The sequence below is a fragment of the Excalfactoria chinensis genome, chromosome 1 (assembly GCF_039878825.1).
Source record: "Excalfactoria chinensis isolate bCotChi1 chromosome 1, bCotChi1.hap2, whole genome shotgun sequence".
NCBI lineage: Eukaryota > Metazoa > Chordata > Aves > Galliformes > Phasianidae > Excalfactoria > Excalfactoria chinensis.
In genome coordinates, this window is record NC_092825.1 from 183720646 (window position 1) to 183744156 (window position 23511).

Here is a 23511-nt window from a genome sequence, read left to right on the forward strand (position 1 = left end):
CCCTCCCCCAGGGGGCCGGTCTTACGCACCGCCGCCGTTACAGACCCGACGAGCCCCGCTCCAGGCTCCTCCTTCAGCGCCGGGACAGCGAGGCGGGCGGCGGGGCCGGGACAGACGGCGGCAGCCCACGGGAGGCCCACCGGGCCGAGTTCCGACCGGGCCGAGTTCCGACCGGGCCGAGTTCCGACCGCGGGCCCAGCGCGCACCGAACCCGCCGCGCAGCGACGCTCGCAGCCTCTCGCCGCGTCCGCCGGAAATTACGCACTAGTGGCGCCGAGCGGAAGTGACGCACTCTCGGAGCGCCCGCCGGAAGCGGCGGCGGGGCTCCGTGCCGCGCGTGCCGGTCCCGCGCCATGGGCGGCGCCACGTGGTGCTACCGCGGGGACCCGGAGCGCGAGCAGCCGGCGCTGCTGGGTGAGGAGGGCGGCGGGGCCGGGCGGGGGGCGGGCGGCGCTGCGGGACTCACGGCCTCTCCTTCCGCCCGCAGTGACCTTCTCCAACGGGCAGCTGCAGCGGCCCGACGCCGTGCGCTTCTCCCTGTACCGGAGCGGCGAGGTGGGCAATGCCCGGAAGAGGCGGCGGAGGATCCTGGTAAGGCCGGGCGGTCCCGGCGGCAGAGCCGTGCGCCTTAGAGCCGAACGCGATCGGCGCGTTGTCAGCTCGGAGCGAGTGATTTCTGATCCGAAACCCACAGCGAAACACCCCTGAGCAGAGACACAAACACTTACAACGTGTGTGCGAGCTCCGCCTCCATCGGGTTAATCGCGGCCACCGGGTGGTGCTGAAGCTTTACGTGCAGCACGGAACACTGTGCGTTGAGCTCCCTGCTTTGGAACGGTGGCTCTCCGCAGTTCTGTGCCACGCGGCCCATGCTGACATCTGTCATGCTGCTTCTGTAGCCTTAGAGAGGCGCTGAGTAACGGTGTCACGCAGCCGGAAGCGCTGCAAGCAGGAGCAGACTGGTACAGAACGCTCCTTTCTGCTGCCTCGTTCACAGGCTGCTCCCGCTGCTTTAAAGCTGGCGCTTGTGGCAGCGCTGAGCTTCGTGTCACTGAAGGACGTGCAGCAAAACGTGCGCTTTCAAACCATGCGCTCTTCAAGTCATGTTTCTTTGTCTGTCAGGTGTCAGAAACTGAAAGGCTTTCATACGTGGGGAATAACTTCAGCAGCGGAGCCATGAAATGCAGCTCCATGTGCAGGTATGGGGAGCTGGCCACACTGTGCGAGAAACAAGAAGGTGAAAGCAGAGGAACTGCGCAAATGAAATGGGCTTTTAGCCTTCTGTCAAGGTGACTGATGAGTTCTCATTGAGGCCGTGGTGCAAATGGAGAGGATTTGGGCAGCTGATGTCATCTGGCAGCCGCACCATTTTGCACGCTGCTTCCTCGGGAGCTGTGATCTTACACATAAGTCGAGTTTAGATCTGCTGGAGGAGAAGAGTGAGAAGGTGTCTGCACGTAGCTGAAACCTGGGCACAACAGCATTATTCCTTCTTAGCTGTCAAGATCAGTATCCAGGAAACCAGTGGGTCGTTGGTCACCATTTAACTTCTGGGCCACAGTCCGGAGGTGCTGTATGAATTAATAACTTGTCTGTGCCTCATGCTGTAATGGGAAGCCTTGGTGAAATCACCAGTTTTCACATGTGCTGGTTTTAGAAGGTGACCTTTGTAGCCTCGAGGCAAATCCCATGAATTCCTAAGAACTATTTTGCATGGGGGATCGTTCCCATCCTCTGGTAGAAGAACCTCTTGTATCAGTGGAAACCAAGTGTAAAATCATCTTACTTTGTCACAGCTAACCTACAGAGCTCTGAAGTACATTTGGTGTGTGTGTCAGGCTCCTGTTAGTGAGTGCTGTGCCCCGTGAACGCGCTACATTTGTCCTGCAGTGTTTGCTTGTGGTTTATCTCTACTCTGACCACGGGGGTTACTTAAAGTAGAAGTGGGGTGACACAATGTAGAGTAAACAGAACTGCAGAAGCTGCTAAGACGAGGTGCTTCCAGCCATTTAATGTCCTTGTGCTGGTTCTTTTGAAAGGGTCATGATATAGATTATTCAATTTTTCTCTCCAAATACAAACTAGATGATGTTTAAAGGTCCAACTCTAAGGATTCTATGAGTCTGTTCTAGGATTCTGTGGTGAGGAGCAGCACAAACTATTTGGGTTTGCTCCTCTGAAGTGTGAAATGAAAAATGACTTGCTAGAAATTAGCCTGTTCTATAGATTCCAAGTTAATTTTTCTCAGCTCTGAGACTGTCAATGGTTATCATTTGCATTTGTTCTCCCCAGGTATTTTCTTGGTGTTTTAAACAAGGATTCGGGGCAAATGGAAGTCTATAATGCTGAAATATTCAACATGCAACCGTTACTGTCAGGTAGGACAGTTCTGTATTTAACCCTGGTGCCGGGGTCACAATGTCTTGGAAATATGTATGCATTCAAAACTAACTAATTGGCTACTGACAGCATTGCCCTGTTTCCTCCTACTCTTATTTCTGCTGTGCCGCCTTAGAATGAGGGAAGGAGGATACATCATATCATATCATCATAGTATCATAGTATTGTGTGAGTTGGAAGGGACCTTAGAGATCATCGAGTCCAACTCCCGGGATTCGAGCCCTCTGTGTAGCAGAGCGGCACTTCTACCCCCTGCTCCACAGGGGGGATTCGAACCTGGGCCCCCTGGTGTTGCAAACGGGAATTCTACCGCTGCGCCACCAGGGCACACCACTCAGAGATACATCACTCTGTCCACGCCTGGGGAGCAGGATGGAATGAAAAAAGAGAGAGCTGATAGTCAGGGGAAGAGTTAAGCAGAGAGCTCGGGTGTGGGAGGGTGGAAATACCAGAGTTAGAAATAGAGTTGTCACTGCTTAGGATAATTGCAGCCCTTCTCCTGCTGAGGGAAGCCTGGAAATAATCAAGTTAGTAGACTGAATTGTTCACTGAAAAAGAAAATGGCTTTTCCCCAGCAGAACTGCTTTTTATTACTGAATCTAGTGGAAATGATCCTAAGAATATGATCTTTAAGGAACTATTTTGTTTTTTAGGCAACAGGAGCTTAGTATTGCTGCAACCTGTGCATTATGCTTTTATATTTTGTAGCAAAAATTGTCTCTCTTTATTTTAGGTACATAATCTTTCACATTCAAAGTATTTAATTAACAAAATCCTGTAGAGAAGACCCTGAAGTGGTGTACCTAGTCCTTCTGTAATTGATTAGAGCTAAAGGGGTACCCAGTACATGCACTTTCCTGCCTGCTGCAAGCCAAGCATACTAATTTTTATTCTTTTGTAGATAATTTAATTCCTGATGACACAAGGGATTATCAGAATAAATCCTACAGGGAAAAGGTAAGGTTGAAACCTGATATCATAATGTGCTGTAGTTATCCAGCAGAGAGTGGTAAATACTTGTCTGAAACTGAGATGTTTGATTTGTTGCAGGACAAACTTGTGCAGGGTCAGCATTCTTTCTATGCACTGATGGTTTTTGAGACAGCCTGTTGTTAGTGTCTAGCTTAGCAGTATGTTCCTAAATACTTTAGACTTGTCTACAGTCCCAGGTAAAACATGCCCGTTTGCATTTCTTTGTCGTATGCTTTGTTTGTACCCAGTGTTATGTTTGGAACTACTTTAAAAACGTACACGTAGAACAAGCAGTGGTTATCTGGGTATTCTTCCTGCATGCAAAGTGTCTTGAGTTCAGTGTGTTGTCGTTGCTTCTGTGTTATACACAGGTGGATCTGTGCATTGAGGCATTTGGTACCAGCAAGCAGAAGCGAGCTCTGAACTCTCGGCGAATGAATGCGGTGGGCAATGATATTCTCAATACAGCTGTGACAAAAGCAGCAGCAGATGTTATAGATGCAAAGGGGGTAACAGGTAAGAATGTTGTCTGAGATGTTGAGGAAGGCAATCAAAATTACCATTTTCCTGTCCTTTCCTTGCCAAACATGGTGGGAAGAAGAAGGGTGTTTTCCTTGAGTGAGAAGGGAGGAGGTTGGTTTAACTGCTGAGATGGGCACGTGTTGAGGACCTTGCCAAACTTTTTATTGGAAAAGGAACTGCTTTCTTATTTCGCTAGGAAAAACTGTGTTATCACCGTCCACCTCTGCCCATTTTTGGTGGTGTTCTAGAAGTCCACTCTTTGTGGCTTTGTCTGCACGGTCCAAATACTCTCTTCTTTCCTTCTTCTCTCCAAAGCTTTGATCCAGGATGTGGCCCAAGACGATGAACAGAACATGTCCATTTTCCTACCGCCATGTCATGAGGATGCTGACAAACCAGAACATGTTTACAAGTTTGACGACAGTATCTTTTTCAGTGACAGTGTGGTTTCTGGTGCCTGTAAACTTTCCTGTTGGTAGTCTGGCATGTGGAGAAAGTGCTGCTGGGCATGTGACAGCAGGGCTGAGCCTTCTCCCCTCACAAACCAAAAGCTGATAGCAGGAAGTTGGTATGTTGAGGCTTTGGGGTTCCCAGTTCTGTATTCTTCCTTCCTACAAAGACAGGGGTACTGTGCCTGCCTGCTGGGAGCTGCTCAGCTAAGAATAGCAGTGATGTCAGGAGTATATGAGAAATTATTTGTGTTTGAGCCACTGTACCTCAGAGACATTTGGTTTGGTTACAACAAGTTCTGTTGTTACTTTCTGCTAATTTATAATTCTTTCCCCACTTCCCTATCTCACACCTCCCATAGCAAGAGCTGACAGACCATATCTCACTGTGAGCTATTCAGAACCAGAGAGAACCATGTTCTTTTCTTTAAAGTCCATCCAGTTCTGTCTCCAGCAGAGTATGAAGCATTGCAGGGTCCAGCAGCAGCCTTTATTAACATCACTCCAGAGGAAATTGCCAAGAAAACAGAAGAGAAAAGGTAATACTTCCGCAGGCAGCCTTTTGATAGCTAAGGCTGGCATTATGAAATCGTGGTTCTTCTTACAGGCAGGATGGCAGCTGTAACCAGCTTTACCAGCTCTACGGTATGGGTAGTAATGGTCTTCAGTCTAAAGAGAAGGCATCAGATCATGACCCAGTGCATACCTCTGGGAAGTGTGGAGGTGTAGCTTGATGGGAGAAAAGGTGCTGTGCACAATAGTGCAGCTGTCCTCTTGGGAACTGATTATAGGGGAAGAGAGGGAGTAAATCCAAAGTGCAGGATGAAGGAAAATACCTCGATATGGGACCACAGAGCTGTGCTAAGGATGACATTCCTGTGGCCGAGCACTGTTGCTACCATGTACTGTCATAACTGGAAGTTGCTGTGGCTTTGCAAATGGACGTGGGCTTGTGTTAAGTCCTGGTGCTGAAGTAGGCAGGTAAAGCACAAGCCACAGCTCACTTTCGCTGCTTCCCATCTGTGCCTAAGCAGAAGTGTGTGTGCATGTGTATGTGTGCACATGGCACACTCCATGGAGAACTTGTGGTTTTTGCAGTGCAGGGGCCTCTGTAGTGCCACGTGCAGAAATGTGCTGACTGTGGTGGACAGAAAATGTGCTCACAGAGCAGCATTGTGAGCTTTCTTGTATTAGTGTTCAGGAAACTATTCTAACCTAAAAGAGCTGTGCGGTGGATTTAAGGATGTGTTCTAATAAGAAAGCTAGTCCCTGATTCTCTGGTCCTCATGCTCCCTCTTTCCTCTTCAGCCATTGCTCCTTTGTCTTAGAAGAGCTGAAGTTCCTGCCTGCTGATGAGAAGAGCAGGGACTGCAAAGCTCGATGCCTCTGGTTCCTGGACATCCTTATTAAGTTCAGCTTCCTGAAAATAATCAAGAAGAAGCGTAAGACAATTTTCAACTCTTACCCTTTTCAGCTGCCTGCTGGGACTTGGTTTGTAGTTACCGTAATAGCAAACAATGAAGCTTCTCAGAGTTACCTGTTTGATAAATGGCTACGTGCAGCAGTTACAGTTCAGCTTGTTTCATGATGAAGTTCAGTATTTCCATGACATTGTGGAGTTTTAGATCTGCACCTACTGGGATATACGTGTGTCATTCTCTTCAGTCCTTTTCTAACTGTCATACATCAGGGTCCTGCAGTGAGATCCTATTTGTAGGAGATAAAATAGTTTACATCTGAGTTTGAGATTCCTTTTTTGCTTACAGACAGTTCATGGTTTCTGTACCTGAAAACATTTTATATCGTCAAGCTTTACTCCTAAGCCAGGAGGCAGGAAACTATCAGTGCTCTTCCTCATCTAGCCTCCATTTTTTAGCTGCAAGAGGCATGCAGTACACAAAGCAATCTTTAGGTGTTTTTGTGCTGTCTTCGTGTCAGACTTTTCTTAGTATCTCAGTGTGTAGATGACAGTCTTCAGAATGTTTCTTATAAAGTGGCAGGAACTGCTTTTCTCAAAAGCAGTGCACAAATGTTTGCATTGAAGTTTTCAGGACTTGCTCTATTTCACAGACCTTGTGTTTCTGTTTCTTACAAAAATTCCAACGTTGGCCTTTTCAGTGACTGGTAAGATGGGTGAGGAAGGTAAATCTGTCTGTAAATATCTTTCTGCATTGGTGGAGACGCTGGGGTCATCCAACAAGAGTTAGTCCAGGAGGCTTGAAATGGATGTGAAAATAACCAGTCTTGGTGCTCACTGTGAAACCCCTTTCCATTCTAGATCCAATGGGTCCTGAATGCCCTCACATCATTAGCAGGAAGCTTATGAAGAACTTCACTTCACTGACCTACAACAATGGCGGGTAAGGAACTGTGATTGCTTTGATGTTATTGATGTTCAGAGGATGTAGAAAACAGCTTGAAGGGCCACAGAGTCATTATCAAATAGCTGGGAGAGGCAGAGTCATGTGTGCTTAAACAAGCCTGTGCCTGTGAATTTAGCCAGGCTCACCAGGCTGACTTGATCAGCAAGAGTGAGAAGATTTGTAATTGTTGCTACAGTGCCTTTTCTCAAGAATCCAACAGCCTCTGCGTAGCATAACTGCCATTGCTCAGCCATCATCTATCTGCTGTTTGCTGTGAACTGGAGGTTAACAGAGAGGTTGAATCCGTGTGGGCCATCAAGGGTGCATTTGTTTATAAAGACTCAGACCAGGGGTGAACAGTAAAAATAAATGCTTTCAGACCTGCTCTGTGTGTTGTGTATGGCTGCAGTGAGTACCTTCAGATCAGCTTCACCTCGCTGTCATCTTGCCAGTGTGCCAGAGAGACAGAAGTGTTTGTAGACAGTGATTCAGTCAAGTCTGTAAACCTGTAAACATCTCCAGAGACCTGCACTTTTGAACAGAAACATGGGCAGTTGTTGAGGAAGACCTTGAGGCCCCTGTGATCAGGGACCTGTGTTTCTTAAAGCTCTTTTTTCATGTCTCGGAAATGCTTGCCATAGCTAACTGGGGCTCCAGTTCTGTCTCCACCTCGTGGGTGGTTGTGTTTTGGGTTTGCTAACTCTCCGCTTTTCATCTGTTCTCACACTTGCTCTTCAGTGTTCAGAATTTAATCTCTGCGTCGCTGAAGACTAAAATTGCAGCATATGCCATTGCACTGGCTCTGCACATTAAAAACTTCCAAGTTGACCTCACTGTCCTGCAGAATGACTTGAAGCTCCACGAAAGTAGGTGAGTCATGTTTGCTTATGCCTGTTAAGATGCCTGTGGTCCTCGTGCAAACAGTCCCTGGGGAAGAGGGCTCTGGAGCCTCTTCTGTGCCCAAATAGTACAGCGATACCCGCTGTGAGTTCCCTATGTTGCAGTTAGACTCTGAGTGTGTTGAAGTTTTATATTCAAGCCCTGCTACGTCTAATGGGGTAGTTCTATGTGTCAAAGCTTTGAAAGAGTGCTTTTCACAAACCTGCTCAGGTGCACTGTGAGGCTTTTTTGTCCATCTGAAAGTGGAAAAACGAGGCAGGCAGCATCAAAATGGCAGAAAACCTATTCAGGTGCTACCCAGTGCTGTATCTTGCCTGCTAAGTCATGTTGCTCCTCACTGAATCCCTTCTTTCAGCAGAGATCTGGTGTCAGCTAGGTACCAGTCTGGATGCAAGTACAGATTTGTATCTGACTGTAACTGGAAAACTAGAAACAGATTTTCTTTCTCACAGGCAGATTGTGAGCATGTAGTTGCTGCTCCTCCCCAGATGCAAGACTTCACAATTTAACTTTATAAGATTCTGCTCGCCTTACCTCTTCAGTTTGCTTCATTCTGTGTTTGACAAGTCTCCAGGTGTATTCTGGCTGGTGACATCTTGATCAAGCCCTGCTCAGTACCAATCTCATCCAAAATGTGTTTATATCTAGGACTGCTGTATTTCAGCAGTTAAGAGGAGATGCTCTCTGTACTAGGTTCTTTCCATCCTGTCACTCATGTCATAGGATTCTGTTGGAAATACGGGCTGCTTGCTTTTTTTTCTCCAAGGTTGCTGTACACTGAGTAAGGCACCGTGGGTTTTTAATGCTCACTGGGGTGCTCGTGCCCAGTTTGGTAGTGTTCTAGCCTTTCCAGCAAGGCTCCCTGCCTTGTAGTATTTAAATACTTCCAGTTTGCGTTCTCGTGGTTGTGTTGGGATGCAGAGCAGACATCCTGCTTGCTTCTGCCTCCTAGCTTCCCTCCTGAGGTGAACAAGCTATTGCTCATTTCTGCAGTGTCTTTCCCAGAAGACCACTCTACCCCACTAACACAACGTTTCTCTGTTGTTTTCCAGGTTGATGGACATTGCAAGGGCCATGCGGTTGAAGGTCTCCAAGGCAAAGGGGATGCCAGGACTTGAGAATGATCAAAATCACAAGCTTGGCACCCTCTCTCTCCCCTTGCCTGTGCAGAAAGCATCAGGGAGCCAGAGGAAGCGCAAAAAGATGAACTGAGAATCTGGGAGGTGTGAGCAGGGGTGAAACAGTTCCGTTCTCAACAGTTGTTCTGCACACACAGCATCATGGGGATGCATTTGCCTGTTGGATTTGGCTTTCCAGCATCATGGCACAGCCCTGTTGAAGTCTCTGTGCTGATGGGAACAGCTGTTATTTCATTAAACTGTTTACCTTACGTATTTAGAAAAAGTATCAACCCTTTGTCTTTCCTCCTGTCTGCGAGGGGAGAAAGATGTACAATGTGCCAGAACAAAATCATGTTGTTAGGAGTTGTAGGTGCTGTGCTGGCTGCGTACTTCAGGCGGGTTTTACCCCTTTGTGACACAAATGCAGAGATCTTGGAGGTTACCCTGAGGATGGTGGCCATGCAGTTCCCTGAGAGCTGTCCCAGCACTCCACCAGGAGCTTGCCCCAAGGCGAGAATGCTCCGCATCTCTCAGCTGGACCTCCCACAGGCCAGGAAGCACTGCAGCTCATGCTGCTGACCCTTGCTCTGTTGAGCCTGACAGTGCTGAGAAGGGCTTGGTTCTGACTGCCCTTCAGACAGCTGAGGGCTTTGCTGTACTAGTCAAGCTCAGCTCCCTCCATCTCACCTCGCTGGCCACATTCCTGTCAGGCCTCTGCTGGACCCTGCTGCAGTGGTTCTGAGGGACACCAGCAAGGATGCTGAGCGCTTCACTGCTCTTGATGTGCATTTCATTAGCTGCCAGTGAGAAAAAGGGAGCACAAAATGAGTGACTTAGAGCCCTGCAACATCCCTCCAGAAGGCAGAGAGGATCTGCAGAGGTAGAGCTCCTTCTGGCGGGCCAGCAGCAAAGCATGGACATACAGGCATGCCTTTTACTGTGTCACCTCCACATTAGCGAGGCTTAACTTAAAAAATAAAATAACCCCAGTGCAATGTCTCTTCATCCTGTTCGCTTCTCTCTTCAGGTCATATCTGTTGAGATCTTGGAAGCTCTGCCAGGAAGATCAGAACTGTTTCTGTTCCTGAAAGTAACTGTGGTTCTTCTATCATGATAGGACCTTCTGAATGGAATCCTGAGGATCCATCAGCCCCCTTCTGTGCAGCTCAGGCAGAACCAAATCTCAGAACTCTCTCTCTTATATTCATTTTTAACAGTTGATTTCTGTTTGCCTTGTTTACTTTTTTGGGGGCAAACAACTCTTTCTGATCTACATCAGTATGAACTGTGCAAAGGTAGGCATCACTTCTGGTGGCAGCTTTCTTTTCTTCTACCTGGAAGGAACCACATTTTCCAGGGACTGGCTGCTGGAATTGCAGTGAATGAGGATGGAAGAGGGCAGATCACAGATAGAGGAACAAAAGTGTCTTTGTTGTTCATTTCTCCCAAGTGTTCTGTCTGTTTATTTGATTGCCAAAATTATCTTGTTGTGTTTCTTGAGTGATGCCAGGTACAACAGTCTCCCAGTTTGCATTTCCTAGTTGTCACTTCTGTTGCTGTTGAAGGCAACATAGCTTTCATGGAATCACCACATGGTTGTGTTGGAAGGGATCTGGCAGCCACATAAAATGCGGTTTCTCCATCCCTCACTGTCTTTTTAAAAAAGTAACATACTGTTGATGGAGGGTTTTTTGTCTACTTTTATTTTGCCTGACACCCGTGACAGAGGGAGGCAGTGATTGTGTAGAATCCATCCAATTATTGAGGCAGTAAAAGACCACTGGGTCTCCCCCTGCTCCACCCCTTCTCCTTACAAGCGAGAAAAAGGAAGAAAAACCAAGCAAAAGAAACCCAGACGTACCTTTCCACACACAGAGCAGAAATTGGAACAGCAGCTGTCTCCTTCCTGAGACATGGTGGGGAGCATCCCAGAGGAAGCCCAGGTTCTTTGCTTCTCTCCACAGGGACTTCAAGCACTCCTGGCAAGAGCTGGTTTTGTTCCTTCTTCAACTGCTTCCATCACCAAAATCTCCTTTTGAAAAGGAACCCTAAAGAAAGAATCAGCAAATGAAAAATAATGAGCAATAACCACTTTCCCAGCTTTCTTCTGACACGCAATTTAGACCCTTGACTAGGGCAAGGTCTTAAAATCAGCTGCTTACAAGAGCTGTCCCCACATATATCCAGCTTCTGTACAGCTGCCATTATTTCGGACAGCCAGTGTAATCACAGAACCATAGAACGGCCCGGGTCGGAGGGGACCTCAAGGATCATGAAGATCAATCACCTCCCTGTCCCTGCTGGCCATCCCCTCTTCTGATGCAGCCCAGGATACCATTTGCTCTCTGAGCTGCAAGAGCACGCTGATGGCTCACGTTCTCTTCTTCATCCACCAGGACCCCCAGGTCCTTCTCTGCGGGGCTTCTCTTAAGGACCGCTCCTCCCAGTCTGTAGGGATGCCTGGGATTCCTCCAGCCCAAGTGCAAAAGCTTGCACTTTGCTGTGTTGAACCTCATTAGATTCACCTAGGCCAACCTCTCGGGCGAGGTCCCTCTGAATGGCATCCCTTCCTTCCGCTGTGTCAGCCGCACCCTCAGCAAACAGCAGAGGGCGCACTCAATTGCATCACTGGTGTCACTGATAACGATGTAAAAAAGCACTGGTCCCAAGACAGACTCCTGGATGACACCACTTGTTATCGGCCTCCACCTGGACACAGAACCATGAATCACCACCCTCTGTCTGTGGCCTTTCAACCAATACCTTCTCCACCAGGTGGTCCACCTGTCATATCCACGTCCCTCCAATTTAGAGAGAAGGATGTGGTGAAGGGCCATGTCAAAGATCTTGCTCAAGTCCAGGTAATTGACATCTGTTTCCTTCCTTTTGTCCACAAATGCCGCCACTCCATCACAGAAGGCCGCCAGACTGGTTAGGCATGGCCTTCCCCTGGGAAAGCCACGCTGGCTGTCTTTGATCACATGCTCATTCCTGATGTGATCAAGCATGTCTTTGAGATGGATCTGTTCTTCACCATCTTCATAGCAGTCATACATTTGAATCAAATCATTGGTGTTGCTCTCACGAAGAAAACCTCTTTGTCTTCTACTCCTGCTGCAGCTGCAATGGCTGCACCAGCAGGACTCACGTGTCTGACAAACCTCCAGCTCTGGCCTAGCCATGCACAGCAGCAGTCCGTCCCCCTCCCAGCTCACTCACCACTGTGCTGCTGTGCCACAAATTCATGGCAGCAGCGAGAGCAGGCAGCACCCATCACCCTCCTCCAACTCTCACTGCCAGCTGGGATGAGGACTGACGCAGCATGCCCACCCCAGCCCGGCTTTTCTGCTGAGATACCTCCCAGCAACCACCCAGCACCAAACCCAGCTCACCTCTAAGTTCCGCTCAGCCTAAGCTGCGCCCAGCTCACGTGCACACCGCAGCAGTGCTTCTGGCAGGCTCTCACAGGGTGGTCTTTAGCAAGGGGGTCCAAAGCTCTGTCTCCACGTGCAGCACGCTCGTGAGAGCAACAGCTCTGCTCACCAGCTGTGGCACAAATGATCCCACACCAGCAATGACTGCAACCTTAAGCAAAGGGAGAGGCCGCCTCCTAGATCCAAAGTTTAAGAAACCAACACCCAAGAGGTGTCATCTGAAGTCAAATATCAGAGAAATCAAGATGATGCTTCTGCATCCAGCTTGGATCACTCCCTCACTCAGGCACACCACGATCAGACCAAGGAGATGCTGCCTCTGGGCTGCCTTCAGCTTAGAGACCATAAGGGTTTGGGCTTCCAAACACTCAGCAAGCGTTTGGATGAGCCAGCTTCCTGCTGGGGAGCCCTCTGCATCACTGCTGCCCGACACAAAAGCTGCCTCCTTGGTTCCCAGCCTTACCTTCTCATGCCGTTCATCCTGCTCTGCAGCTCCTGCTCTGAATAGTCTTCTTATGTTCCCACAGGGCAGGTAGAAAATGAAGACACGGCCCCTGCCACCAAGGTCAGCTCTGCAGCACACATGACCTGAGGAGCACTTGGCTACTCATGCAAACTGCGCAGTGCAAGGAAGATTGTTGCCTGTTGCGCTTCTTCTTCTCCTGGCTCAGAAAGTAGCTTTCCTACCTAGTAAATGGGAAAAGAATAGTAATAATTAAAAAAAAGAAAACAAAAGCCTGACACAAAGCAGACGTGATTGTTACTGTGGAATTCAGGAGGGCGAGGGATTTGCCCTCTATATGAAGAAGCTGACTGCAAAGGACTAAGAACAGCCATGATCACATGGAGAACTTGCGGGTCAAATTGGGGACTGAACCAATCATGGGCTTCTGGAGGTGAGGGTCTGCTCTGAGCTCCATCCCGACCACACGAAACCCAGCAGAGGAGGCAGGAAAGCAGCACGGCTGAACCTGCTGGTCGCAGGGAGCAACAAGAAGGAAATGGAGAATCAGCGGAAACGGAGACATGCAGCCTGGTCGCTGTGGTGGCCTTCTACAGTGAAGTGACAGCATCAGTAGGGAAAGGAAAAGCAAATGACATCCCTCAGCCAGACTTTGCAAGGCCTTCAGTGTTGAGCGAGTTTCCTGACAGCACTCAACGTGAACAAATCTACCACTGAGCAACACCGTGAGCCCCCACTCACCTCAGCAGAGGTCAACCTGCACCCCAGCCTTCCGCCTTTCCAGGTGCACACACACATGTGCATCACTCTGCCCCTTCTGCACGCCCACGTGCACGCACCGCACCTTGTGCGTCCTTCGCATTCACAGACATGTGCAAACCACCCCTGGGAACACGTACGTGCCAACACCTACCAGAGAACATCCCTTTGTGTACACCTGTGCGCAACCCAACTCCTCAGCACACCCCTGTGCAAGCGCACGTTTGTGCCACCACGTCCACACACTATCCATGTGCTCACACACTCACACAACCACATCCCTTAGTGCAGCCCTGTGCGCACACACACAGAAACACGTGGAACCCCTTCCTTTCACTCCCAAAGTGCACGCACACACCGGTACCACAATGTCCTTGCGCAGCTCCAACCCTCTGCACACCCCTGTGCACACACATACATGTGCATGCTCGTCCTTGCACGCATACCCACTGACATGCACAGACCTGAGCAACCCCACTGGTTTGTACACTCATGAACACAAACGTGTGCAACAGCACCCGTGCACAAATCCACACACACACAAACTGGTGGAACCCCACTGCTCTTACCAAGGACAGGAGTGCAGGGGAGCAGCCAGAAGCTGTTTGCATTCCCTGCTGTCTGCTGGGCAGGTTTGTTGGCGATGCTTGGGTTGCTTTGCTTTCCCTTGGGAGGTGGGAAGGAGCTTTGGGTTGGAGGCACATCCCGTGCCAGAGCATCCCGATGGCACGCGTGGGATCAGCAGGTCTGTCAGAGAAGTGGGTGAGGTTGCACGCCAAGCTGCAGCAGAGGAAGGGGAGGAGGTCCCAGCACAGCTCTGCACCACGCTCTGCCACGCTGGGCAGCTTGTTCCTGGCTCAGCAGTGCCATCAGACAAGAAGCAGGGGAGGAAATCAAGGATGGGGGCACCATCAAACACAGTCCATGCATGCCTGTGCAGACCCGCAGACCCAGAGCTTGAGGGCAGTTTCTGCTTTTGTAGCATTTGCGTGCTGTAGCTGAGCAAAAGCTTCTGCTGCTTGATTCTTCTTCTGCAAGAGCCGCCTACCGGTAAATGGCTTTGGGGATGGAGGATGTGACAGAAAGCATCTGTCTCCACCACAGCGGAGTTACACTTGGTCTAGAGAGTGAGGGAGGCAGGCAGCACTGCTTGACGTTGGTCAGGGTGAGCTCCTCCTGCAGCAGCGTGATGATGGCAGGGCTGCAGACGATCTGCAGGGCCAGCTCGTAGGTGGGAGCTGGGAATGGACACGGCAGGAGGACAGAGGTGTTAGGGAGCAGCCAAGGCAGCGAAGAGCATCAAAAGGCCCTGAAAAGCATCACAAAGCCACAGCCAGGAAGCCTGGGGTTTTCATGAGCAGCATCCAGGATGCTAGAGACTGTTTGCTCCCCTAAAAAATGGTAGCAGAGCTCTCGCTGCAGGCATCACAAAACAAGGCAAAATAGGAACACACCCAGAGCTCTGCTGCACGCACCCCACAGTCAGAGCATTGCAAGCTGAGCTGCCTTGCTGTTTCTTGCATTCATCATGGTCCCTGTGAATGAAGACTTGGAACACAGTCAAGGCGTTGATTGAGCACCAGAGTGCCTTTATTCAATTGGAGAAAGGAGGACGGGAGAGGGACGGGGAAAGATGGGATTCATTCTCTGTTGTTGAGGAGAGAGCGGCTCAGAGCTCGTGTTGCTGCCTGGTGCCTGGGACTGCAGGCCTGACTTCAGGTTCCCATCCAAGGGCTCGGCTTCTCCTCGGTGACACTGACTTGGTCCTGCTTGGAGGTGACGCCGTCGGGGCACTCGGGCTGTGTTTGGGCTGGGCTGCACTGCAAAGGCACCACACAGGTCGCCCATAGAGAATTTCATATGGGCTTCATCCTTCCTTGGTTGGGGTTTAGTGGTTTAGTTGGAATTCTCAGAAGTGCCAGAGGCAGTGCTTGCAACCACGGAATCCCAGCCTCTTGGCCAACTTTTAGTATTTGCAGCTTAGATAAATGGCTCCTCTTTTCCACTTGGCCACTTGACTGTGGCCTGTAAGCTGTATGCAACTGCCAATTGATTCCCAATAAAGTACTGACTTGTTGAACCACTTTAGCAATAAAATGGGGGCCTCAATCTGAAGAGATTGTTCCTGGCACCCAGAACCTTGGAATTATTTCTTGTCACAAAACTTTTGTTACTTCCCTGGCCTGGTTAGTCAGGCACGGGTATGCCTCAGGCCATCCTGAAAAGGTATCTGCTAAAACTAACATGTTTTTGAACCCCCCTTTTCTTGGGAGCTCTGAGAAATCTACCTGCCATTATTGTCCTGGATAATTTCTCTCCCTGTTTGCCCCAACTGAACTTTGTGGCCTGTGTTAGGATTATCTGGTAAACAAACTTCACATTGCTGGGTCACTTGCCTAATGGCAGTATACCAATTTCGGGTGACCACTCGTTGAACAAGATATTTATATAATGCTTCTGCTCCCCAGTGAGTGTTCCTGTGTTCAGTCACCACAGCCCATCATATGGCTGCTGGAATAATTCTTTTCCCTTGTGCTGAAAAGCTCCATCCTTCCTCTTTTACCTGCCCTTCCTGATAATTATTTATCGAGTTCCAATACTCTTTTGAGTGCTTTGGCTCACCATCCACCTGCATGTTACCATCTGGAATCAAGGAAACCTCCACCACCTCACCCTCTGCCGCTCGCTTTGCTTCTCTGTCAGCCAGCACATTTCCCATTCCTTCAGCACTGTCTCCCCTTTGCTGGCATCAACAGTGCATTTTAGCAACCTTCTCCAGCTGTTGGACTGCCTCCAGGAGTCTGACTATTTCTTCAGCGTGTTTAAGACCTTTCCCTTGGCTTGACAACAGTCCTCTTTCTTTCCATATTGCTGATATGGGTGCATGAACAGCACTAAAGGCATATTTTGAATCAGTCCATATCTTTATCTTCCCATGTCGAACAAAGCTGCTCCCATCTGTGTATCAGGTGTCTTCCGCATCCTCCAGTGGTTCTTCTTTCAAGTCTCTGCGACTGGAATAGACTGCTTCCATAGTCTCTAAACAGTCGTGAGACACAGGTTCTCCTGTAATTGCACTAAGAAAAGCAGCTGGATTTACAATATTTGTTACTGTTATTTCTCCATCATCTTGCTCCACTAGAATGGCCTGATACTTCAAAAATCTCTGAGGGGAAAGCCAATGTCCCCCTTTCACCTCCAGCACTGTAGAGACCGTGTGGGATACCAGTGCAGTTCTCTTCTGCCCCATTGTCCTAATGCTGGGGCCATCATTAACTCCTCTTTCAAATGCTCTCAACCGGGCCACAGTCCAGGCTGATGACTGTGGTTTCTTGCAGGCTCACGTCAGCCCCTTCAGCAGAACTAGGAGAAAGGACTGGCTGAACAATGATGAACTCTTTCTCTCTGTCTCTGCTGTCACTCAGAAGGCTTTCATTTGAATTGCAGCCTGACTGCAAGTCCCCCTCCAAGACGCTCGGCTTCTCCTCAGTGACACTGACTTGGTCCTGCTTGGAGGTGCTGCTGTCGGGGCACTCGGGCTGTGTTTGGGCTGGGCTGCACTGCAAAGGCACCGGGCCACAGTCCAGGCTGGTGACTGTGCTTTCTGGCAGGCAGAATTGATCACCTGAGGAATTCAGCTTTATTTGCCTTCATCTGTGTTTCCTCTTGCTGGATCTCATGCACTCTGCTGGCTTCAGTCTGTGTTTCTACACCAAGAAGAAAATAAATGGGTCTTCACAAACCAGAAAACTGGAAAAGCACCCTCAAGTCTGCTGTTTGAGCCTTCTTCATTTCAAGAGCACATGCTTTTATCTCCTCAGCACTCAAACACTTATTGTTTACATGGAACCTTCTCTCTCCGAGGCTGTAGCCACTGTCTCTTGTCCTGGCAATGGCACCACTGAGCAGATCACCTCCATTCTCTGCATCCTCCATTCAGCATATTTGCACATGGATAAGATCTCCCCTGAATCTTCTCCAGGATTAACAGTCCTAGCTCTCTCAGCCTTTCCTTATAGGAGAGATGTTGCAGTCCCTTTATCATCTTCTGAGCCCTCTGTTGGATTCCCTTAGGTATGATTCTTGTAACAGAGAACTCAGATCAGGACACGATGATCGATGTGTGGTCTCAACAACACTGAACTGAGGGGAAGGAACATCTCTCTCAATCTGCTGGCAGTACCTTGCTTATTTGCAGCCCAAGGATATCATTAAGTTATTTTTGGTGTATTTTTTCTTTTTCTTTTTTAAATTCTTTTTTCTTTTTTTCTTTCTTTTTTTTTTTTTTCATCAAGTTCACATTTCTGTTTCACATTCACTCTGTATCATTCACTATGCAGCTCCAGGGAAAGATGGGACTCATCCTCTATTGTTGAGGAGAGAGTGGCTCAGAGCTTGTGCTGTTGCTTGGAGGCAGGGACTGGTGGTCTGATTCTACATCTGCCTCCAAGATGCTTGGCTTCTCCTCTGTGATGCTGACCTGAGCCTGCATGGTGGTGCTGCTGTTGGGGCACTAGGGCTGTGCTTGGCCTGGGCTGTCCTGGGACCCCTGCACTGGGTCCCAATCCAGGCTGGTGCCGGTGGTGTCTGGCAGGCTCAGGTCAGCAACTTCCAGAGGGATGGGATGAATCAGGGCTTGCACTTGGATGACATTCTTCTCTGCATTGATGGTGCCATATGGAAGGCTGTCGATTGAAATGCAGCACCCTGTGCTTCCTAGCAGCTCTGTGTTGATGGAAGCACAGGATGCGCTGTCGTCCCATGCCCGGCATCTTCGGGGAACACAAGGGCTCGGGTCACCTAGGAAGGAGTAGATGCACAGCAGTTAGTGTCAAACGTTCACAAGATGAATCATGCTTTGAAGAGGTCCTTGACATTTGGCTATGTAGTGGTGGTGGGCAGAAGCAAATAGGCTTCTAGCAACAGTGTCATTGTCTCGACAGTGATCCTCGTGGAGGTGCAGCTCTTGTGTTGACAAGAGACTCATTTGGGAAAGACAGGGGTGAACCAAAGATGTCAGGCACGGGCTCGAAGGCCAGAAGGAGGTGCAAACCCACTGAAAGCATGAATCCTACCTGTGCTGCTGACAAGCAGTGTTTTGAAAGCTGCATTTGCACCCTTACCTGCCAGGACCAACACTTCTGCTTCTAAGGGATCGCTGGCACTGCTCGGGAGTTGGCGTTCGGCTGCAGGGGATGGTTTGCCAAGGCAGAAGCAGGAACGCCAACTGCCAGCTGGTGCCTGCTTCCTCTTGCTGGGCACGCTTGGTCTGGAGAGAGAAAACAGAGCATGCTGCCAGTCGTGGTGCAGGGTGAGGGAAGAGCTGCTCCGAGCCCTTGACGACATTTGCAGAGGACACTTCCATTCCTACAGCTCAGCCCTCAAGTCCTGCTGGCTACATTCCTCTCAACCATGGCAAGCAAGATGCGCAGCATGGGAGCAAAGGCTCCACAGCCAGACAGGACAGGAGCTGGCAGGCTCATATATATAAAATGGACAAAAAATGAACCAATAAAACCCACCCGACCAATGATGATAGGGGCTGGAAAGGGAAGTCCTCTTTACCTTTCAGATGGAAAATCAAGGACTGTGTGGAAGTTCCTCAGATCAGCTGTGGGGCCTTCCTCCACCTCGACATCAATGCTCTGTGTTGCAGCAGGAGAGCTGCTCTGGCCTCTCCTCTCTGCCAGAGCCTCCTGCACGGTGAGCAGCTTTGTGGATGGAGGAGACTCCCACACAGACTTGGGCCCAGCAAGAGAACTGTGCCCTGCAAGGGGAAACCACAGGTAAGAGGGAGGATCAGAAAGCAGCAGCACAGCCATCCCACTTCTGCATTTCTCTCAGACTTGCTTATCAGAGCCACTGGAAGAAGAGGAGCTCAAAGTAACCGTGTGCTCAGAGGTATGCTCATGGCAAAGGACACAGCCACAATTAAGAGCAGCTCACTGTATCAAAACAGGCAAACAAAAACCCTAGAAAAACTAGGGGCAGGAACCTCAGAAAGCTTTGCTGCCACACTTCTATCAAGCTTCACCTGCTTGCAAAACATCTTAACAGCTGTGATGGTTTTCTCCATGTAAGTTATGGGTTTGGACACTCTCAGGATCCAGGAATGGGGCACCATATTCTAATCTAAACCCAGAAGCCTGCTGTCTCCTCGACAGCAAAAGCATTTTCAAAGGTCTTGGAGAAGGCCTGGATTGGATCAAGGTGTCAGATCAAGATCAAGCTAATGGAAAAAGACGCTCACCTGCTCCCTCTCCCACGGCTGGTGTGGATGTGGAGGGGAAGAGGACGTCTGTGTGGCTGATGAGGAACTCCACCACAGCTGACTGCGTCTGCAGCTCCTTGCATGCAGCTTCTCCATAGGCGCAGGCAGACTGGCTCCGCTGGGATCTGAAGGAAAGGCAGATCTTACAAGTCATTTCCCCAAGATCATTTCCCCAAGTCTGAAATTTGCAGCAAAAACTGACAAGTTGGGCTCAGGAGACTTCCGCAGTGGGCAATCAGCGATGCCACTGACAAAATTCTCCTGGATGATCAGGGACACAGCAGTCCCAGCTAAACAAGTGACTAGAAACTGTCATCTGGAAATTGTGCCCCTGGGGTTGGGCCAGAGCAGAAGTAAGCATCGTGTTGAAACAGAAAAAGAAGTTTACCTTAAGAGGTTTGGAGCCCACACTATTGCCAAGTTCTGAGCATGCATGTTGGTCACGGAGCAGTTCCCAGCCAGAGACGCCAAGTGTTTCATTAAGTACTCCAGCGTCCTGGAAAACAAGAGGGGCAGATGTTCAGCACCAAAAAGCAAGCCGTGCTGCAGTGCACAAAACAAACCTCACTTCATGCTGGTTGTTGTCATTGCTACTGCCCCCGAATAGGAAATAGGTAAAACTTAACTAAGTGCCACCACGCTGCAGCACCAAGCCCCAGCACAGCACAGCCGCAGCCATTGGCTGCACCAACCGTGCCCCCATGCCAAGGAACCGACCCAGTCAACCGACCCGACGCAGCCTTCAGCCGCTTCAGCGTGCACAGGCATGATGCTGCCAGCGTGAGGCAACACCTGGAATCGCATCATGGCCCTCTGAAAGGCAGCAGGGCTGAGCTCAGCAGACCGAGCGCAGCACTGACCTGTAGTGAGGAGCGGGCAGCTGCTGGATGGTGTCCTGCATGCTGAGCAGCCGCTCCTCCTCCGTGGCAGCACAAACAGCGTCCTGGAAAAAGGCAGGAAGGGATTCAGACACCATGCGGGAATAGCAAAGGGAAGGGAATTCTCGCAAGCATCGCAAATAGCTTAAATAAGCACCTCCTGGCACCACCAGAAGTGGCATCAGCCAGAGGCAGGAGGTGGCAAAGACATGCCTCATGGGGCTAACAGAAATAAGACCTCGGAGCTGGGGCACTGCTGCAACCATCAGCCAGGACACCCAGGGAAGAGGTACGTGTCATTTCCAAGACATTGTCCTGAGCTTACCGAGAACTTGCCATACAGCTGGTCGGTCAGCAGAGGGTTTGGGAGCTCCCTGAAGTACATCTTGCACAGGGAGCTCACGCTGTGAATGTCTCGGACGCTCAGCTCGGGAACCTGCTCCGACTCGAATTCATGGCTGCAGAGAAGGACACAGGATTGGGCAGAGGGCTATGAGAAAGAGGAAAGCAAGTCCAAAGCCACAACAAATACAGTCAAGAAAAAGAAGGGGTTCCTCTGAACGCCCGCAGCATGGCACGTGCCCCTGCTGACAGCTGTGTCAGTTGCAGCACTCTTACCGTAGTTGCTGGATCTTGGACGTAACGCCGGACAGGCGGTAGATCCCCTGCACCACGCCATGCTGCTCGATGAACTTGGCGCAGCTCTGCAGGACCTGGGGGACTACAGAACAAGAGCCAGCTGTTAGCTCAGCTTCTTACTCAAGTCCTGCTTCAGCCCGTGCTCTTCTCACATCCCAGCCACTAAGCCCAGCCGGGCCATCGCTTGCTTCCTCCTTAAAGGAGAAAGCTGGCAGAGACAGCTGTGAGGAAACTGCACAGAGACGTGTTCTTGGCTTTCCAGAAATGCCACAACAGAGAAAGTAATTCTGGCAAAGCTACAGACACTGCAAGTCCCATCACAGCTCCCTCGGGAATGGAGGAATCCAATCTCAAGTCAGAAGAGCTAGGAAAAGGCTGCAGGATGCTCTCTTTGGCCAGAAGGCTTCCTGCGTTTTCAGGCTTACGCAATTGCTGGGTATGATCTCCCTTTCATCTTTAGATGCCCAGCGGAGGGAGATCTCAGCAATGGGCTGTTCCTTACCATCACGGCCAGAGCGGAGAAGGTGCTCCCCCAGGTCACACCCAAACACCCCTTCCTTCGCCGGCTTCGGCTGCTCCGATCTCCTGGGGCGGGCCTTCACCACCGAGCGAAGGAAGGTGCTGAGCTTGCCCCGTTTCCTCGGCACTGCAAAGAAACAAAACAAAGAAACCAGTTCATTTCAGGCTTGGCTCTGTTGGATGAGACCGAGCGTAACGCCTTCGACCGAGCACGGAACAACGGGAAGAACATTCCCAACCAGGACACGCAAGAACCGATTTTCCCCATCCCTACAAGTGCCCAAGGCCAGGTCGGAAGGGGCCCCGGACAGCCTGCTCTCGACTCCTGCTAAATGCGCAGGCTGGGCACCCAGACTGAGGCAGGGGCCTTGGAGCCTGAGGATGATCCTTTAGGCACCTTCCAATCCCAAGCCATTCCAGGAGGATTCTGTGACTTCCTCAAGCACAACAATAAACACAGTGGGATTGGGACAGATCTCTGCGTGTTCCCATGGACCTTAATGCAGTCCTCTTGCTAAGCTTGCTCAACTCGGGCATTAACGAACCCCCTGAAAGCCACGCTCTGACCCCATTTTACTAACCCGCATTGTCAAATGTAACATGTGTACCTGGCTTTGGCAATGAATCCACGACAGACTCGGGAACTTTTCCGCTGATGAGTTCCACGCACTCACCAGGGAAAAACCCAACCTGTAACAAGAACAAAAAGACAGCTGGGCATTAGCCCGAGCCCAGAGCCAAAGGGAAAGTCCTCTGTCACCGACACAGGGCAACCATTTGCGTCCGGAAGCCATCCTGTGCAGGCAGAGCAGCTCCAAGCTGAGATTCCAGACTCTACTGAAGTTGGGCTCTCTAGTCAGAAGCGTGTGCCTACCTGAAAGCCACGCTTGCCTCTCCACCAGGGGCTCAGCTCCTTTGGTGGCATAGCAATAATGCTCACCAAGTCTCCTACCTGCAAGAGATTGAAACGTCAATTCCTGTGGCAGGAAAGCACAGCTCAAACGACTGCCTGCTTCTGCGCTGCAGAATAGCCTCAAGCTTGACAGCCATTGCACCAATGCAGCCCCCAAGGCAAGGAACGCCTGCAACTGCTTACCTCCAGGGAGAGCTCATCCGGCCCCTGGGCGACGTAACGCTTGATAACATGGGCTGCCGCAATCGCTGGAACGTTAAGAGATGACTCCGCACGCACCAGCTGCGGCTTCCACATGTCATCAGCCTGCAAAACAGAGCACAGGCCGTGGTCAGGAGCTGAGGACAAACTCTTTCCTGCAGGAGAGCACATCTGCGGCTCCCTCTGCTGGCTCAACACAGGGAACAAAGACAAGCCAGAGCTTCACACTGTACCTCCGTGCCCACCACCTCAGGCCCACTGCTGATCTTGCTGCACTCAAGGCCCATCACACCAGGTGTGACAAGCTGGAACAGAGCAGAAACACACTTCTGTTGTCTCGATTCACACAGCACAGTATGGAGAGACTTCTTCAGAACTACCCTTGCATACCCTGCGGCATAGGCAAGTGTTTGAGAAACTACCCCTTGCTGCAGTCTGTTCCAACGTGACAGCCTATAAGGCAGCATTGTACCAAGTTGCTATCCCTCTGCCAGCAGATGGGGACTCTGGCACAGAGCAGCAGATGCATTCGCCCAGAGCGCTCTGACAGTGCGACAGAAGGGCATTAGAAAGCACCCTTCTGAGGGCTGAGCTGGAGGGCAGTGAAGAAACCCACGGCATGCAAAACAATGTGGTAGGACAAACATGGCACATACCTGGCAACAAGATCACCTCAGGCTACCTGCAGCAGTTCCTGGTCACTCTGC

The 23511-nt window shown here is 50.2% G+C and overlaps 1 protein-coding gene across 1 annotated transcript; it reads left to right on the forward strand.

Annotated features, from left to right (window-relative positions):
* The first annotated feature begins 301 nt into the window (after positions 1 to 301).
* On the forward strand, positions 302 to 9783 carry LOC140254903 (DNA-directed RNA polymerase I subunit RPA49-like). Its single transcript, XM_072342049.1, has 12 exons — positions 302 to 414; positions 488 to 591; positions 1123 to 1199; positions 2293 to 2378; positions 3302 to 3357; positions 3744 to 3888; positions 4210 to 4317; positions 4786 to 4882; positions 5652 to 5785; positions 6622 to 6703; positions 7445 to 7576; positions 8659 to 9783. The coding sequence occupies exons 1-12, from the start codon at positions 354 to 356 to the stop codon at positions 8816 to 8818; spliced, it is 1242 nt and encodes a 413-aa protein (XP_072198150.1). The 5' UTR covers positions 302 to 353; the 3' UTR covers positions 8819 to 9783.
* The last annotated feature ends 13728 nt before the right edge of the window (positions 9784 to 23511 follow it).

Excerpts from the sequence above, each read along its gene's own strand:
- LOC140254903 (XM_072342049.1), top strand. The coding sequence starts at position 354 with ATGGGCGGCGCCACGTGGTGCTACCGCGGGGACCCGGAGCGCGAGCAG. Across the intron at positions 415-487 it reads CGAGCAGCCGGCGCTGCTGG|TGACCTTCTCCAACGGGCAG; the intron begins GTGAGGAGGGCG and ends TTCCGCCCGCAG. Across the intron at positions 5,786-6,621 it reads GAAAATAATCAAGAAGAAGC|ATCCAATGGGTCCTGAATGC; the intron begins GTAAGACAATTT and ends TTTCCATTCTAG.